At 37.1% G+C, this 19,135-nt stretch overlaps 1 protein-coding gene across 6 annotated transcripts in view; it reads right to left on the bottom strand.

Moving 5' to 3' along the window:
- The window catches only part of GULP1 (GULP PTB domain containing engulfment adaptor 1), a 332,692-nt gene that overhangs the window by 53,621 nt on the left and 259,936 nt on the right, over positions 1-19,135 (bottom strand). For all 6 annotated transcript variants that reach the window (XM_070359407.1, XM_070359405.1, XM_070359381.1 and 3 more), the window contains 2 exons: positions 14,779-14,850; positions 8,444-8,542 (listed from right to left, as the gene is read on the bottom strand). In XM_070359407.1, coding sequence (XP_070215508.1) covers positions 8,444-8,542; positions 14,779-14,850 — 171 coding nt within the window. The remainder of the gene's footprint in view (positions 1-8,443; positions 8,543-14,778; positions 14,851-19,135) is intronic.

Raw genomic sequence — 19,135 nt, 5'->3', positions numbered from 1 at the left:
TGTAAGGACACCAGTCTTATTGAATTAAGGTCTAATTTGAACTCATTTAACTCTAATTATCTTAAAGGTTCTATCTCCAATTATGGCCATATTGTGAGTTGGGCTTCAACACAGGAATTTTAGGTGAAAATTACATTCACAACTACATATTAATGTGAATGTGGAGTCAGCTCAGTTCAGTTGCTCAGTCATGTCCAACTCTTTGTGACCCCATGGACTGCAGCACACCAGGCTTCCCTGTCCATCACCAAATCCCAGAGCTTATTCTAACTCATGTCCATCAATTTGGTGATGCCATCCATCCTATGTCATCCCCTTCTCCTTCCGCCTTCAATCTTTCCCAGCAGCAGGGTCTTTTCCAGTGAGTCAGTTCTTTGCATCAGGTAGTCAAAGTATTGGAGTTTCAGCTTCAGTATCAGTCCTTTTGATGAATATTCAGGACTGATATCCTTTAGAATGGACTGGTTGGATCTCCTTGCTGTTTAAGGGACTCTCAAGAGTCTTCTCCAATACCACAGTTCAAAAGCATCAACTCTTTGGTGCTCAGCTTTCTTTATAGTTCAGCTCTCACATCAATACATGTCTACTGGAAATAACAATAGCTTTGACTAGATGGACTTTTGTTGACAAAGTAATGTCTCTGCTTTTTAAGATGCTGTCTAGGTTGGTCATAGCTTTTCTTTCAAGAAGCAAGCATTTTTTAATTTCATGGCTGCAGTCACCATCTGCAGTGATTTGGAGCCCCCCAAAATAAAGTCAGCCACTGTTTCTACTGTTTCCCCATCTATTTCCCATGAAGTGATGGGACCAGATGCCATGATCTTCATTTTCTGAATGTTGAGCTTTAAACCAACTTTTTCACTCTCCTCTTTCACTTTCATCAAGAGGCTCTTTAGTTCTTCACTTTCTGCCATAACAGTGGTGCCATCTGCATATCTGAGGTTATTGATATTTCTCCCGGCAATCTTGAGTTCAGCTTGTGCTTCATCCAGCCCAGCATTGCTCAATGATGGTCTCTGCATGTAAGTTAAATAAGCAGGGTGACAATATACAGCCTTTATGTACTCCCTTCCCAATTTGGAACCAGTGTGATGTTCCATGTCCAGTTCTAACTCTTGCTTCTTGATCTGTATGCAAATGTCTAAGCAGGCAGGTCAGGTGGTCTGGTATTCCCATCTCTTTAAGAATATTCCATAGTTTGTTGTTATCCACACAGTCAAAGGCTTTTGCATAGTCAATAAAGCAGAAATAGATGTTTTTCTGGAAATCTCTTGCTTTTTTGATGATCCAATGGATGTTGGCAGTTTGATTTCTGATTCCTGTACCTTTCATATATCCAGCTTGGACATTTGGAATTTCAGAATTCATGCACTGTTGAAGCCTGGCTTGGGGAATTTTGAGCATTACTCTGCTAGCGTGTGAGATGAGTGCAATTGTGTGGTAGTTTGAACACTCTTTGGGATTGCCTTTCTTTGGGATTGGAATGAAAACTGACCTTTTCCAGTCCTGTGGCTATTGCTGAGTTTTCCAAACTTGCTGGCATATTGAATGCAACACTTTCACAGTATCATCTTTTAGGATTTGAAATAGCTCAACTGGAATTCCATCACCTCCACTAGCTTTATTTGTAGTGATGCCTCCTAAAGCCCACTTGACTTCACACTCCAGGACATCTGGCTCTAGGTGAGTAATCATACCATTGTGGTTATCTGGGTCAAGAAGATCTGTTTTGTATAGTTCTTCTGTGTATTCTTGCCACCTCTTTTTGTATCTTCTGCTTCTGTTAGATCCATACCATTTCTGTCCTTTATTTGAGCCCATCTTCGCATGAAATGTTCCCTTGCTATCTCTCATTCTCTTGAAGAGAGTCTTTCCCATTCTACTGCTTTCTTCTATTTCTTTACACTGATCACCGAGGAAGGCTTTCATATCTCTCCTTGCTATTCTTTGAAACTCTGCATTCAAATGGGTACATCTTTCCTTTTCTCCTTTGCCTTGAGCTTGTCTTCCTTTATCAGCTATTTTAAGGCGTCCTAAGACTTGGGAGCCCCTTGGACTGCAAGGAGATCCATCTAGTCTGTCCTAAGGGAAAGCAGTCCTGCATATTCATTGGAAGGACTGATGTTGAAGTTGAAACTCCAATACTTTGGCCACCTGATGCAAAGATCTGACTCACTGGAAAAGTCCCTGATGCTGGGGAAGATTGAAAGAGGGAGGAGAAGGGGACAACAGTGGATGAGATGGTTGGATGGCATCACTGTCTCAATGCACATGAGTTTGAGTAAACTCCAGGAGTTGGTGATGGACAGGGAGTCCTGGAATGCTACAGTCCATGGGGTCGCAAAGAGTTGGACATGACTGAGTGACTGAACTAAACTGAACAGACAACCATTTTGCCTTTTTTTTTCTTGGGGATGGTCTTGATCACTGCCTCTTGTACATGAACCTCTGTCCATAGTTCTTCAGGCATTCTGCTATTGGATCTAATTGCTTGAATCTACTTGTCACCTCCATTGTTTCATTGTAAGGGATTTGATTTAGGTCATACCTAAATGGTCTAGTGGTTTTTCCTACTTTGTAATCTGGAAAAGATTATATTTTTATTTTTTTTCCCATTGGATCTGTAGGGGAGATATACAAGCACTTCACATATATAGTGTTACCATGTGTTACGTGCTGACTTTTGTCCTCCTACCCAAATTTATATGTTGAAGGTTTACTTCCCATACCTCAAAACACAACTATATTGTGTTTCCAACTTAATTGGAAATAAGGCTTGAAAGAGCTGATTAAGTCAAAACAAGGTCATTAGAATGGTTCCTCATCCAATCTGACTTGTGTCCTTATGTTTGTTGTTGTTATTCATTCCATAAGTTGTGTCCCATTCTTTGTGGCCCCAGGAACTATAGCACACTAGGGTTCCCTGTCCTTTAGTATTTCCCAGTATCTCAAACTCATGTCCATTGCATCAATGATGCTATCTAACCATCTCAACCTCTATTACCCCCCTCTCGTCTTGCCCTCAATCTTTCCCAGCATCAGGGTCTTTTCCAGTAAGTCAGCTATTAGCATCAGGTGGCCAAAGTATTGGAGTTTCAGCTTCAGCATCAATCCTTTCAATGAATATTCAATGTTGATTTCCTTTAGGATTAACTGGTTTCATCTTGCTGTCCAAGGGATTCTGAAGAATCTTCTGTAGCACCACAGTTTGAAAGCATTAATTCTTTGGTGGTCAGCTTTCTTTATGGTCCAACTCTCATCTTTACATGACTACTGGAAAAACCATAGCTTTGACTATGTAGCCTTTTATCAGCCAAGTGATGCCTCGGCTTTTTAATATGCTGTCTAGATGTTTTTCCAAGGAGCAAGTGTCTTTTAATCTGGTGACTTCAGTCACCCTCTGCAGTGATTTTGGAGCCCAAGAATATAAAATCTGTCACCGTTTCCACTTTTTCTCCATCTATTTGCCACTAATGATGGGACTAGATGCCACAATCTTAGTCTTTTGAATGTTAAGTTTTAAGCCAGCTTATAAGAGGAAGTGACCTTATCAGAGGAAGAAATTAGACACACAAAGAGACGCCAGGAGTGTATGTGCAGACAACCATGTGAAGAGACACCAAGAGGGCTGCCATTTGCTGGCCAAGGAGAGATGCTTCAAAGGAAACCAAGCTTGCTGCTGTCAGTTTACTCATGAACTTCCAGCCTCCAGAACTGTGAGAAATAAATTTCTCTTGTTGGAGCCGCAAGGTTCTGTGGTATTTTATTATGAAAGCCATAGTAAACTAATGCACTGATTATGTCTACAGGTAATAAGGGTCAATCAGGGCACTTTAATGAACATCATACAGCTTTTGTCTTCTTTCATACTCCGTGAACCAAACTTAAATGCATCTCTTTCAAAGCATATGAAGAAAAATTCCTAAATACAAGATGAAATACCTTTGCATACACTCAATATAGATTGTTACGTCCCAGACACAGGCTGAAGAACAAACCACTCAGAAAGCAAATTCAAACTTTGCTTTCCCCCCTATAAATCCTATAGAGTTTTACATTGTCATTAACTGAGAACTAGATAGTTTCAATGGGTGAGTGTGTGTGTGCTCAGATGTGTCCAACTCTGTGTGACTCCATGGACTTCGGCCCGCTTGCTACTCTCTTCATAGGATTTTACGGGCATGAATACTGGAATAGGTTACCATTTTCTACTCCAGGCAATCTTTCTGACCCAGAGATTGAACCCACATCTGCACCTTCTGCACTGCAGGTGGATGCTTTACCACTGAGCCACTGGGTAACATATTTTAAATATTCATTAAAGTAGGAGTGTGATTGCAATTAATGATTCCACACAAATAGAGACCAAAAGAAAGCAGGAGTAGCAACACTCAGATCAGATAAATAGTACTGGAGTGGGGTGCCATCGCCTTCTCCGATATCAGATAAAATAGACTTTAAAACAAAGGCTGTGTAAAGAGACAAAGAAGGACACTACATAATGATCAAACGAACAATCCAAGAAGAAGATACAACAATTATAAATATATATGCATCCAACATAGGAGCACTGCAATATGTAAGACAAATGCTAACAAGTATGAAAGGGGAAATTAACAGTAACACAATAATAGTGGGGGACTCTAATACTCCACTCACACCTATGGATAGATCAACTAAACAGAAAATTAATAAGGAAACACAAACTTTAAATGATATAATAGACCAGTTAGACCTAATTGATATCTATAGGACATTTCACCCCAAAACAATGAATTTCACCTTTTTCTCAAATGCACACGGAACCTTCTCCAGGATAGATCACATCCTGGGCCATAAATCTAGCCTTGGTAAACTCAAAAAAATTGAAATCATTCCAAGCATCTTTTCTGACCACAGTGCAGTAAGATTAGATCTCAATTACAGGAGAAAGACTATTAAAAATTACAATATATGGAGGCTAAACAACATACTGCTGAATAACCAACAAATCATAAATGAAATCAAAAAAGAAATCAAAATATGCATAGAAACGAATGAAAATGAAAAAACAACAACCCAAAACCTGTGGGACACTGTAAAAGCAGTGCTAAGGGGAAGGTTCATAGCAATAAAGGCTTACCTCAAGAAACAAGAAAAAAGTCAAATAAATAACCTAAATCTACACCTAACGCAACTAGAAAAGGAAGAAATGAGGAACCCCAGGGTTAGTAGAAGGGAAGAAATCTTAAAAATTAGGGCAGAAATAAATGCAAAAGAAATAAAAGAGACCATAGCAAAAATCAACAAAGCCAAAAGCTGGTTCTTTGAAAGGATAAATAAAATTGACAAACCTTTAGCCAGATTCATCAAGAAACAAAGGGAGAAAAATCAACTCAATAAAATTAGAAATGAAAATGGAGAGATCACAACAGACAACACAGAAATACAAAGGATCATAACAGACTACTATCAGCAATTATATGCCAATAAAATGGAGAACTTGGAAGAAATGGATAAATTCTTAGAAAAGTACAACTTTCCAAAACTGGACCAGGAAGAAATAGAAAATCTTAACAGACCCATCACAAGCACGGAAATTGAAACTGTAATCAGAAATCTTCCAGCAAACAAAAGCCCAGGTCCAGACGGCTTCACAGCTGAATTTTAGCAAAAATTTAGAGAAGAGCTAACACCTATCCTACTCAAACTCTTCCAGAAAATTGCAGAGGAGGGTAAACTTCCAAACTCATTCTTTGAGGCCACCATCACCCTAATACCAAAACCTGACAAAGATGCCACAAAAAAAGAAAACTATAGGCCAATATCACTGATGAACATAGATGCAAAAATCCTTAATAAAATTCTAGCAAACAGAATCCAACAACACATTAAAAAGGTCATATATCGTGACCAAGTGGGTTTTATCCCAGGGATGCAAGGATTCTTCAATATCCACAAATCAATCAATGTAATACACCACATTAACAAATTGAAAAATAAAAGCCATATGATTATCTCAATAGATGCAGAGAAAGCCTTTGACAAAATTCAACATCCATTTATGATAAAAACTCTCCAGAAAGCAGGAATAGAAGGAACATACCTCAACATAATAAAAGTTACATATGGCAAACCCACAGCAAACATTATCCTCAATGGTGAAAAACTGAAAGCATTTTCCCTAAAGTCAGGAACAAGATAAGGGTGCCTACTTCCACCACTACTATTCAACATAGTTTTGGAAGTTTTGGCCACAGCAATCAGAGCAGAAAAAGAAATAAAAGGAATCCAAATTAGAAAAGAAAAAACTCTCACTGTTTGCAGATGACATGATCCTCTACATAGAAAACCCTTAAGACTCCATCAGAAAATTACTAGAGCTAATCAATGATTATAGTAAAGTTGCAGGATATAAAATCAACACACAGAAATCCCTTGCATTCCTATACACTAATAATGAGAAAATAGAAAGAGAAATTAAGGAAACAGTCCCATTCACCATTGCAACGAAAAGAATAAAATACTTAGGAATATATCTACCTAAAGAAGCTAAAGACCTATATATAGAAAACTATACAACACTGGTGAAAGAAATCAAAGAGAACACTAATAGATGGAGAAATATACCATGTTCATTGATTGGAAGAATCAATATAGTGAAAATGAGTATACTACCCAAAGGAATCTATAGATTCAATGCAATCAGTATTGCATTGAATACCAATGGTATTTTTCACAGAGCTAGGACAAATAATTTCAAAATTTGTATGGAATTACAAAAAAACCTCAAATAGCCAAAGCAATCTTGAGAAAGAAGAATGGAACTGGAGAAATCAACCTACCTGACTTCAGGCTCTACTACAAAGCCACAGTCATCAAGACAGTATGGTACTGGCACAAAGACAGAAATATAGATCCATGGAACAAAATAGAAAGCCTAGAGATAAATCCACACACCTATGGACACCTTATCTTTAACAAAGGAGACAAGAATATACAATGAAGAAAAGACAATCTCTTTAACAAGTGGTGCTGGGAAAACTGGTCAACCACTTGTAAAAGAATGAAACTAGAACACTTTCTAACACCATACACCAAAATAAACTAAAAATGGATTAAAGATCTAAACATAAGACCAGAAACTATAAAACTGCAGGAGGAGAACATAGGCAAACACTCTCCGACATAAATCACAGCAGGATTCTGTATGACGCACCTCCCAGAATATTGGAAATAAAAGCAAAAGTAAACAAATGGGACTTAATTAAAATTAAAAGCTTCTGCACAAAAAAGGAAACTCTAACCATGGTGAAAGGACAACCTTCAGAATGGGAGAAAATAATAGCAAATGAAGCAACTGACAAAGAATTAAACTCAAAAATATACAAGCAACTCCTACAGCTCAATTCCCAAAAAATAAATGACCCAATCAAAAAATGGGCCAAAGAACTAAACAGACATTTCTCCAAAGAAGACATACAGATGGCTAACAAACCATGAAAAGATGCTCAACATCACTCATTATCAGAGAAATGCAAATCAAAACCACAATGAGGTACCATTTCACACCAGTCAGAATGGCTGTGATCTAAAAGTCTACAAGCAATAAATGCTGCAGAGGGTGTGGAGAAAAGGGAACCCTCTTACACTGTTGGTGGGAATGCAAACTAGTACAGCCACAATGGAGAACAGTGTGGAGATTCCTTAAAAAACTGGAAATAGAACTGTCTTATGACCCAGGAATCCCACTGCTGGGCATACATACCAAAGAAACCAGAACTGAAAGAGACACGTGTACCCCAATGTTCATCGCAGCACTTTTTATAATAGCTAGAACATGGGAGCAACCTAAATGTCCATCAGCAGACGAATGGATAAGAAAGCTGTGGTACCTATACATACTGGAGTTATTACTCAGCCATTAAAAAGAATACATTTGAATCAGTTCTAATGAGGTGGATGAAACTGGAGCCTATTATACAGAGTGAAGTAAGCCAGAAAGAAAAACACCAATACAGTATACTAACGCATATATATGGAATTTAGAAAGATGGTAATGATAACCCTGTATGCGAGACAGCAAAAGAGACACAGATGTATAGAACAGTCTTATGGACTCTGTGGGAGAGGGAGAGGGTGGGATGATTTGGGAGAATGGCATTGAAACATGTATAATATCATATAAGAAACGAATTGCCAATCCAGGTTCGATGCAGGATACAGAATGCTTGGGGCTGGTGTACTGGGATGACCTAGAGGGATGGTATGGGGAGGGAGGTGGGAGCGGGGTGCAGGATGGGGAACACGTGTACACCCGTGGTGGATTCATGTTGATGTATGGCAAAACCAATAAAATATTGTAAAGTTAAAAAAAAAAGTGCAAGAAAAAAAAAGAAAGAAAATGGAAAGATTAAAAAAAAAAAAAAAAAGAATGCTTCTGATGTTCAAAAATAAGCCTTACCTTTGTTTTGGGTTCTAGAATTTTTACTCCATAAATTGAGATTTGCAACTCAACTTTGGGAATTTTCTGGCCTTCAGATTTCTTAATATGTCTTGCAAACTACAAATGAAAATTTATTCACAAAATTGTAATTTAGTCTATGGAAAATGAACACAAACATATATTTAGAGTTTACATTCAATGCTGAAATTTCATGAAATAAATTATTGCCTATTGCCCATTATATTTTTATAAACCCCACACAGCCTCCAAATATTTAGAAATCACAGTGATCTACCATTACTATCATTAAAATCAGGCTGATTCTCAATAACTTTAAAAAAACTTAATATACTTCTTTCATGATATTTCAAAAATCATATTCATATCAAACAGAAAATAAAAACTCTTTGTCTGAAAATAAGCAGAAATATCTTTTCCTGTGGATCTTTTGTTTTTAATGATTTTAGGAAACTTGCAGTCCAGAGCACTAGATCTTTGCATTTCCAGATACTTACATTGTTTGGTATACTGTCCTACTTAATGAAATCAATGAATGAAAAGAGACAGATTACCATATTCAAACTGAAATGATTATCCCAGCTAAAATACTCAGAACTAGACTCATTCTAGAGATATTTAAATGTACTGGTTTTATCTGGCAGTGCTACTCTCCCGACCTTCCTTCTCTCCTCCCTCCCCTACCTCCACCTTTCTTTTCAAGAAACAGAAAAAAATTATTGAAAAAAATTGTATTTATTAACCCCTCTTACAGGGCTCAAAAAGTTATTTCCTAGTATAACACACACACACACACACACACACACACACACACACATATATATATTTAGCATATGGATCATCCTAACTTGATTCAAAATAGATTATCTGTAAGGCAACGTGGAGTTTGGTCATCTTTTGTGTGTCATATTTATTTACATTGTGTATTTCCTTCTAATTTAGGACAGATGTAAACACATGTGGTATACTTCAGTCCCAGAACAGAGAGTGGTTAAAGGCCTCTTTCTCCTTTCATGGCTTTGTACGGCCATGGAGAATAATATAATTAATGCATATAAGGATGCCTTGAAGTGTCTGCCTTGATATCCAGGGCAGGGTGGGTGGGTGGAGGAGTTCCATTTGTTTTATTCCATTTTGGATGGTATAATTTTTTAGTTTACTCTCTGTACTATCCTATAAATATAGGCAGTTTTTTTCTTCAGTATTAAGCAGGCTTACATTCTGCACATAAATGTGACTAATTCATGCCAGGGTTTTTTTGTGTGTGTGTGTTTAAGAAACATTTTTCTTCAGTGCAACTCTTTACAAATTATCCCAGCTCTCTCCCAAAGAAAGTGGATTAATTTGTTTCTTTTCCCTTCATAACCTTCTTCCTGTATTGCTATAATCAAAACAATTTGGGGGTTTTCACATATGGAGGCTGACAACATAAATCAGCTGCTTTCCATCCATGTGAATGCATCTGAACAAAGCCAGCCCCATTGCTGGCCGCGGAAGCAGTCTGAACTGGCTTCCTGGGTGCTGCTCCTTTCCAGAAACAGACAATGAGCAATAGCTCTTGAAGCCTTTTTCACATTGGGACACAACCGTTCCTCTGACCTCTTTTAGTTTCCAAACGCCCATCACAAAACAACCACTAACATTAAACTTATGTCTTTTCTGTCAGAAAGAAAAGAAAGGAAGAAAGAAGGGGAAAATTTGAACAAGGGGAAGAAGTAGGGGCTACAAGTAGAGAAAATAAAGAGGGGAGCAAGGAGGGAAGGAGAGGGAAACAAGAGAACGAGACAGAAAAAGAAAAATAAACATAAAATATTTGATCTATGGTTTATGAAGCCTTTTCCTTTGCTTCATATCAAGATAAAGTGATTGTGCTCAAAGAAGATTCAGAAATCATCCAGTCTGATTGGCCCATTTCAAAGATGAGAAAATAAGTCTCAGGAGAGTTACTTTGGTCATAAAATAGGTCTATAGAAATCAGGCTTAACTGTTTCACAGACCTTGAAAAACATTTAAGCTGAAGGATATATTTGTTTAATCTGTATTTTAAACAGTTTAATATTCTCATTCCTGCTTGTATTTTTTAAAGATAACCTTATCCTATAGCTTGCATGATCCCTCTAAGTCTTTTCCTACTTGCAGATCTCTGAACTGCATTCTGAAATACTTGTAATTTATATTTTGAAGATACATTCATGCTTATATTGTATTCCTTTCTCTCCCTACCTACTACTTGAATTCTAATGCTGAAAAAGCCTTTTTGAAGTTTTTTTTCCTCCCTCATCTTTGTTTCAGTGAATACATTTTTGGTAATCTAGATAGAGTGATCTACTAGTAAAACTTGAATATAATAATCGAGTAAAAATGTTCAAAGGGAGTAAAGCCTAAGAATTCTGGAGGCTATCTGGATACAACAAACAAACAAAATAAAGCTTTTATCATCATGAAATGATGAAGTATCAATAGAAGTACTGTATAAAGTACTGCATAAAGTACTACGTTAAATGTATGCCGCTGGCAAATAGAGCAGCTAAAGCAAATTTAAAGAGAGCACTGCTGAGTTTCAGTATCATCCTAACAGTTTCTATTCATTTCTCAAAGGACTTAAAAAAGTGAAATCTAACTATATTATTAATGTAATACACATTATTAAGCAATTAAAATTAATGAATTAATTCGAATCCTCTTTGTGGTTTTTATAAATTGTTGATTTAATTAAAAGTTTTGATAATCTCACAGGGAAATCAGTTATGTGTATATGTTTTAGCAATTAAAATAAGCCCTAATCATTTCATTAATTAAATAACTGGTGATAAAAACAAAACCCGTTTGCAGTAGGCTACACAGGGAGCATGAAGTCAAGTGGAGAAACTGGTGGGCCTAGATTTAACAGAACATTTTATTAATTCCCAAGTCCACAATCCTTCATGTAATATTAAGCTAGCTCTGCTTAGGTGAGGGGGTCTGTCCTCTAAAACTGGGGTCCAGGAATGCTGCTCCCTGGTTATCTCCCAAAGAATCCAAGAAGTTTTGGCCTTGCATACCAAAATTCATCCACATGTAAATATCACAGACTGTTTATGAAACTCTGACATTGTTTATGAGCCTGCTGACATCTGTAGTAGTTGTATTAAAAATAAATAAATCACTATTAAAACAAGATTCCTAAAAGTAGCTTTGATACTAAAAATAAGAAGTAGAAAGGCTTTTTTAATTATTACTTTTTGAAAATTTTGGCATTTTCTTAAATCATAGACTAAAACATGATTAAGAGATGGAAATTGTTGAATGTGATCGAGAACTAGAAAACATGCTGTTTTGTCATATATAGAACTTTTGAAAGTAAACACATAAAAATTATGATATTGAACAAAACGTTATAAATTGTGAATTCTCCACAAAACAACAGAAAAATAGTACCCAATAAAATAAAGTTCTAAAATTTTTCTTGAGAAATAATTAGGCATAAATAATCATAGAAGCATAAAAAATACATTATTGAGAATCATGGAAGTTTTCTATCATCTTGTATTAGCCTTACATTTTGAATATTTCTTTAAATTCAGAAGCTAATAGATTAATGTTGCAAACATCTGAAAAATTACCAGGTTTAAATAAAATGTTACCTTGTGGGGAAAATAAAATCAAATACTGAAATATAGTGGATAGTACACAGAATACATATGTTTAAGAAAAATAAGCAGTAAATTAAAATTAGATATGTGTACTCAAAACCCAGTTAATAAGCAAATTGTTCTTTTTCTTTTTTTTTTTTCAGTAGAACCATAGCACCATCTTCTGGCTATCTTTACATGACAACAGAATTAAAGAGGAGCCAGTGTCTAGGTTCTTAAACGTAAACACTCTTATATACTTTGAGTTGTAGCATCTGACCTTTGACACAAATAAACAAAAAAATTAAGATAGACATGAATAAACAACACTTTTTATTATTTTAATTATTTCACGAATTATTACCTTTATATATATTTCCCTGATCTACAAACATTTTGCAATCAACAGACTAAAGATTGTTTATAGGATTAAGTATTCTGAAAGGCACTTGAAAGAGAAAAGCTATTATCAACTGAGTATACATTTTTTAAACTACATTGGATGATTTTTATCTTATTGTAAATCACATTCCTTTACTAACAGAGTCCATTTCCAAACACAAACTACATAAGAACTAAATACAAAGTTTCCTAATAGTAGCTTGTTTTAGAAGACATTTCATCTCAAATATCTTTTTATATATTATCACTCACTACATAATTGAATGCTTTGGGGTTTGCATTTGGGTTCATTTCATAAAGGACCTCCTAGGTACAAAGAAACATTAAGTGCAAATATCATTATTCTATTATAAACATTCTGATTATAGTGAAGTTGGACTCATGTCCAAAGTGTGCAACATTTTGAACATTTAGATGGAATCTTATTCTAAATGTTGTCCATAAATTGTGAAACATTTTAAATCCTGTTTTAGGGCTTAAAAGTATTTGCCAAACAAGCACAAGTACACTTTTGTCTAGTGAAGGTCACTCAGTCGTGTCCAACTCTTTGCGACTCCATAGACTATACAGTCCATGGAATTCTCCAGGTCAGAATACTGGAGTGGGAATCCTTTCCCTTCTACAGGTGATCTTCCTAACCCAGGGATCAAACCCAGGTCTCCCACATTACAGGCAGATTCTTTACCAGCTGAGCCACAAGGGAAGTTTAATTTTTTTTTTTTTGTCTAATGAATTGTTAAAAGTAATGATTGGCTTGTCCGCCTTTTTTTTCCAGATGGGAGTGATATCACCTTGGAACCTTTTAGTAGATTTCTTTAAAAACAGGAAAAATATAAAAATTATGTAAAATAAATGGACACAAATTATCTACTTTTATTTCTTTACCCAGAAAACAAGCCAACTCACTTCAATTTTTTTTTCTCAATTTAAACAGTAAATTCCACCCGATATGACATTCTCAAAGCGAAGTAATACATTTTAATGTCTGTGGCTTTGCCTGGTGCAGAGGCCTACCCATACTATACAATAATTGGATAATCTCAAAACTAAATAAAGTTAGAGGAGGGTTGTTTCTCAAAAAAAAATTCTGAGAACAACCAGAGAGATAACAATAAAGTGTGTTAACAAAATAGTGTTATGTTAAATTTTCTTAATGTGATAAACATGAGAATTCTGCTGAAGGAGTTTTTGAATTTTAGTATCTCAGAGGAAACAATGTCTTTGGGGATGGAATGCAATTAGAAAAACATGCAAAGGAGGCATGGAAATTATGTAAGGTTTTCTCAGGAAATTTGCTGATTATGAGTATGTGGAGCTGCTTACTGTTTATTTCTGCTTTTATTTTCACCAGTTCTCTGAGTCTGCTCATGGATACGGCCAGACCCTTGTGGGTTTGTCCATTAGTATGTCTTTAATGTACAGTGTCAGTGCAAAATGCTGCTTTGGAATGAATTTTACTTCTTCATTTTCAACTGGTGGGTTCGATTTTCTAACTACAGTAGATTGTTTTGTCTTTGAGTTAGGGCATGAGTCCACATTGCCCAAGCAAAGTAAAGGCAAGCTACTGCTGCTGCTGCTGCTGCTGCTAAGTCGCTTCAGTCATGTCCGACTCTGTGCGACCCCATAGACGGCAGCCCACCAGGCTCCCCCGTCCCTGCGATTCTCCAGGCAAGAACACTGGAGTGGGCTGCCATTTCCTTCTCCAATGCATGAAAGTGAAAAGTGAAAGTGAAGTCGCTCAGTCATGTCCGACTCTTAGCGACCCCATGGACTGCAGCCCACCAGGCTCCTCTGTCCATGGGATTTTCCAGGCAAGAGTACTGGAGTGGGGTGCCACTGCCTTCTCCAACAGAATGCCAATACTTCTGAAATATTGCTCTTACGTTTTTTTTTGTTGTTGAGTAGGGCTTCCCTGGTGGCTCAGAGGTTAAAGCGTCTGCCTGCAAGGCGGGAGACCTGGGTTCAATCCCTGGGTCGGGAAGATCCCCTGGAGAAGGAAATGGAGAATTGCCTGGAGAATCCCATGGACAAAGGAGCCTGGTAGGTTACAGTCCACGGGGTCGCAAAGAGTTGGACACGACTGAGCAACTTCACTTTCACTTTCTATAAAAAATTACACCTTATGAAACTGTGAAGACTCTGCCACATCCGGAAAAATAATTGTGTCTGCATACTTATCATTAAATACGTTTCCTTGATCTAGTGGTATTCATTAAACAGCACATTTTTACTAAGACTATTCATGCTTTGAATTTCCATTGGTCTACTGATGGCCAAAGGTAAGTTCAGTACATGAGACACTTACTTTGAGGGCTTGCTTACCTTTAGTTTCCTTACAGCGTCTCTTACAACTTCTGTTCCTTTGGGCTGCTCTACTTCTGTGCTGCCAAGAAACTGAAAATGTTTACTGTGAGACAGGCCTTACTACATCATGTGTCATTAAATCATTTTGAGATATATCATGGGGTAACAGAATGACGTGATAGTAATTCAAATCCAAATCCAGCACAGAGGAGTTACTAATTTATATTATTTTACATGATATGAAAATATTAACACATTACTTAGTCACATACAATTCCATTATTCTAAGATTTCTTAAAATTACACTTTTCCTAAATAATTTGCTTGCAGATTTTTAATGGAAAGAAAATTAAAGTTATTTTGTTGGGCCCAAAGGAATAAAGTTGATCTCAAATTTAAAATTTAAAACATGTGAACAATTAAAAAATTGTTATCTGAAAATTTAAAGTATATACATTTTTTTCATGTTGTCAAAAATATATTTTAAAAATTTAATGTGCTTTAATGCAGTTTATAATGTAAATCAAAATTTTTCTTTGTTTTCCAATTAGCATATAAAATTTAAAAACACACATTTTTAATACCTAATATACAATGCTCATCAAAACCATAAAGTACATTAAAAAATAATAAAAAAAAATACATGCTCTAGAATTTTAAAGGATCCCTAGAGGTTTTTAGTTAAAACCTAACCTATCCTGCCCAAAAGAAAAAAGTTTGATAGTAATTACCACATTGTAATAAAATATGTATCCTGGAGCAATATAATACCTCCTAAACAGAAGACCAATATCGTGAAACATTCAAGAAAAATTAGAATTGACATGTGGATATTTTATTCTACAGGATATTTTAAAATAAATAGCAAATAATCATTACATTCATTCAGTTCAGTTCAGTTCAGTCACTCAGTCGTGTCCGACTCTTTGTGACCCCATGAATCGCAGCACGCCAGGCCTCCCTGTCCATCACCAACTCCTGGAGTTCACTCAAACTCACGTCCATCGAGTCAGTGATGCCATCCAGCCGTCTCATCCTCTGTTGTTCCCTTCTCCTCCTGTCCCCAATCCCTCCCAGCACGAAAGTCTTTTCCGATGAGTCAACTCTTTGTATGAGGTGGCCAAAGTACTGGAGTTTCAGCTTTAGCATCATACATTCATTAGACATATATAATTTTCCAAAGACTTCTCTTGTCACATACTACCAATCATAACACCAAAGTGAGATATGAATTCATCAGTTCTTAAATAAACAGACATATGCATGGGTACGTATATGTGTACGTGTGGGTGCTAAGTCATTCCAGTCATGTCCAACTCTCTGCAACCCCATGGACTGTAGCTCACCAGGCTCCTCTGTCCATGGGGATTCTCCAGGCAAGAATACTGGAGTGGGTTGCCATGCCCTTCTCCAGTATGTGTATATACTTTACATCAAATAAGTAAGTAGAATCTTTTTCATGTGTCAACTCACAGAATGAAAGGGAACAAAATAGCAATATAAGAGTGTCTTTTAAACCACATGTGATTCCTTCTTTCATTCTTGAAAAAATAACAATAACTAAAGAAATTAGACTTTTGTTTTTTAAACTGGGCTCTATGTATTACTTTAATGAGAATCACCTAGGAAGCAGGTTAAAATATAACAATGAAAATTCTTTTTATAAGGGTAGAGGCCTAGGGAATTACAGTTCTAAAACCATCACAGGTGATTTCTTTTACTAAAAATCTAAGGAATAGACTTAGAAAATAGTAACAGGTCAGGAGAATAGTGGAAGGTTGATAGAAAAGCTGAGATGAAAATACAGGAGATAATTGCTGATCCCCTTTCTGATGAGCTCATGGAAAGAAAGTGAAGCTCAGAAGCATTAAGGCAAAAAGGTTTCAGTTTTCAGATTCTATAAGATACAACAGTTTCTGTTTCTAATATGTTTAAACTATGTCATAAAACTGCTACTAGGTCTGGATGCAATATCATTAGGCACTATGTTTGCCCCAAAGCGATCTCAAGTTGGTTGACCAGACCTGCAAAAAAGACCAAAATAAGTGAAGAAATTCTCAGCTAAAAAGGAATTGAAAAGTTGCCCACTAAGATATGGATTGATGTTTTTGAACTGTGGTGCTGGAGAAGACTCTTCAGAGTCCTTTGGACTGCAAGGAGATCCAACCAGTCCATTCTAAAGGAGATCAGTCCTGGGTGTTCTTTTGAAGGACTGATGCTAAAGCAGAAACTCCAATACTTTGGCCACCTCATGCAAAGAGTTGACTGATTGGAAGAGATTCTGATGCTGGGAGGGATTGGGGGCAGGAGGAGAAGGGGACGACAAGGATGAGATGGCTGGATGGCATCATCAACTCAGTGGATGTGAGTTTGGGTGAACTCCAGGAGTTGGTGATGGACAGGGAGGCCTGGCATGCTGTGATTCATGGGGTCGCAAAGAGTCAGACAGGACTGAGTAACTGAACTGAACTGAACTGAAGATATGGAAGACAACCAAACTGATTCCTGACACCAATGGACCCATCACATTTTCTTCTGTTTCAGGTCAGTGTACTCAACTTTGTCTGTATGATATAATTACATGGGAGGTTTAAGCAGACCAGTGCCTGGGACTCTGATTTAATTGGCTGGCGGTGGAGTCTAGGGCACCTGTGTATGTTAAAGCTCCCCAGGTGATTTTAATGTGCCACCAGATTTGAAAAGCTGTTTTAGATCATCCAGAAAGGATAAAGGGTCTAAGTGACAGGAGGGGAGCGAACACAATAGAAGCTGTTTAGTTCTGAAAAATCTATGGTGTAAACTGTTCTCAACCTCTCTGTATTTATCATATCACTGAGGGATTCCCCATTAGTGGTTGGTCTAGCGTTAGCAGACTGGGAGGTGAAAGCAAACTCTTTATAGATAAGTGATTATTGAACTACAAGAAGTGTCTGATGTGTCGATCACAGACTGTAAGAGTTACTGAAAATATTTATGGAAAAATATTCCTTACTTTGACAGCAATGTCATGAGTCATAAGTGTTATATGTAAATAGCTCCATATGGGAAATGATGGAAGAACTCCAAGTACATTCTAAATGAATCAACCTCTTGTGGTGCTCCAGGAACCTTTTAATATGTTTCTTTCACATTGGCTTTAATTAAGTCATCTGAGGAATGAAACAGGGAGAAGCCTTCAAAGACTGTGGGAACTAAAAAGACATCTGATATGGAGCTTGCCACTTAACCCTTTTCTTCTGTGTAATGTTGGATGCGCTGAATGGGAACAGTTTTAAAACTGAAAAGCAGATTATTCCTCATAATAGTTTAAGTTAAAAAAAGTCATAATGCTTCCTCTGATTAAGGTTTGTATTTGTATGCATTCCATGTCTATATAAAATATTTACAAGACTCTTGAATGTGATGCAGCATGCTGGAATAAACCCTAGGCTTAGAATTTGAAAATGTTAGAAAAGTCATGATTCTTGAAACATAAGAATAATTTTGTTCTTTTTTCCTTACAAAATTTCTCTGAAGACCAATTGCAATAAGAGATGAGAGGGGGAAAAAAAAAAAACAACCTTGTAAACTGCAAAATGCGTTATAATTATGAGGGATGGCCACTTCTTAATTTACTGATTCTTTGGAGATGAAACTAGAATTTAGTGGATATTGGTGCCTGCTCAGCTTTCCTTGGATCCTCTTGAACAGCACTGGGATCCATCCTCCAGCTTCCCCATGCTTTGCTGGTAAGGGCTCACACCAAGACTTTCAGAGGATTCCCTTTGGTCAGTGAGGTTACTTTGCCAGTACTGAGAGCTATAAACTTCTGGGAGTTTTCTGCTATCTCAACAATTCTTTAACCAATGACTGGTGTAGAAGTGCAGAGGGCCGGCCCCTTTGCTGGGAAGTGGGGCAAACTCTAACGTGTAACATCCTGATGCAGAACTTTTCACAGAATCAGGCTGCAGCTGGGGATTCACTTGATTGCTTTCCCTCATCTGTCTGCCTTCCCATGTCCTTACTGGTTGTTCCTGGGAACACTTTCTGACAATCTACTTCCTCCCAAATCTTAACCTCAGGCGCTAATTCTGGGAGGAATTGCCTTACCACGCTATTAAGGGGTTAAACGCTTACATTCAGGAACACACAGTCTGGCACACCAACCCACAAACAGCCTAAATACTCTGGTCCTAAGTGCTCTCCAAAGGCTTGCACACAATACAGGTCAGAGGAAGGACTTTAGTTTCTGTATTTTCCCACTCTACCTGGTGTCTGAAGGGGGAAGGAAAAGAATGGAATCAAGCCATGGCCAAGGGGTTATTCATCCCATCTCAATCGAGCTGTTAACAGGCAGGAGAAACAAGGCCAGGGGAGTTGTGGGTTGCAAGATTAC

Source organism: Bos mutus, chromosome 2 (genome assembly GCF_027580195.1).
Source record: "Bos mutus isolate GX-2022 chromosome 2, NWIPB_WYAK_1.1, whole genome shotgun sequence".
Classification (NCBI taxonomy): Eukaryota; Metazoa; Chordata; class Mammalia; order Artiodactyla; family Bovidae; genus Bos; species Bos mutus.
This window is presented reverse-complemented; position numbering and strand designations above follow the sequence as displayed.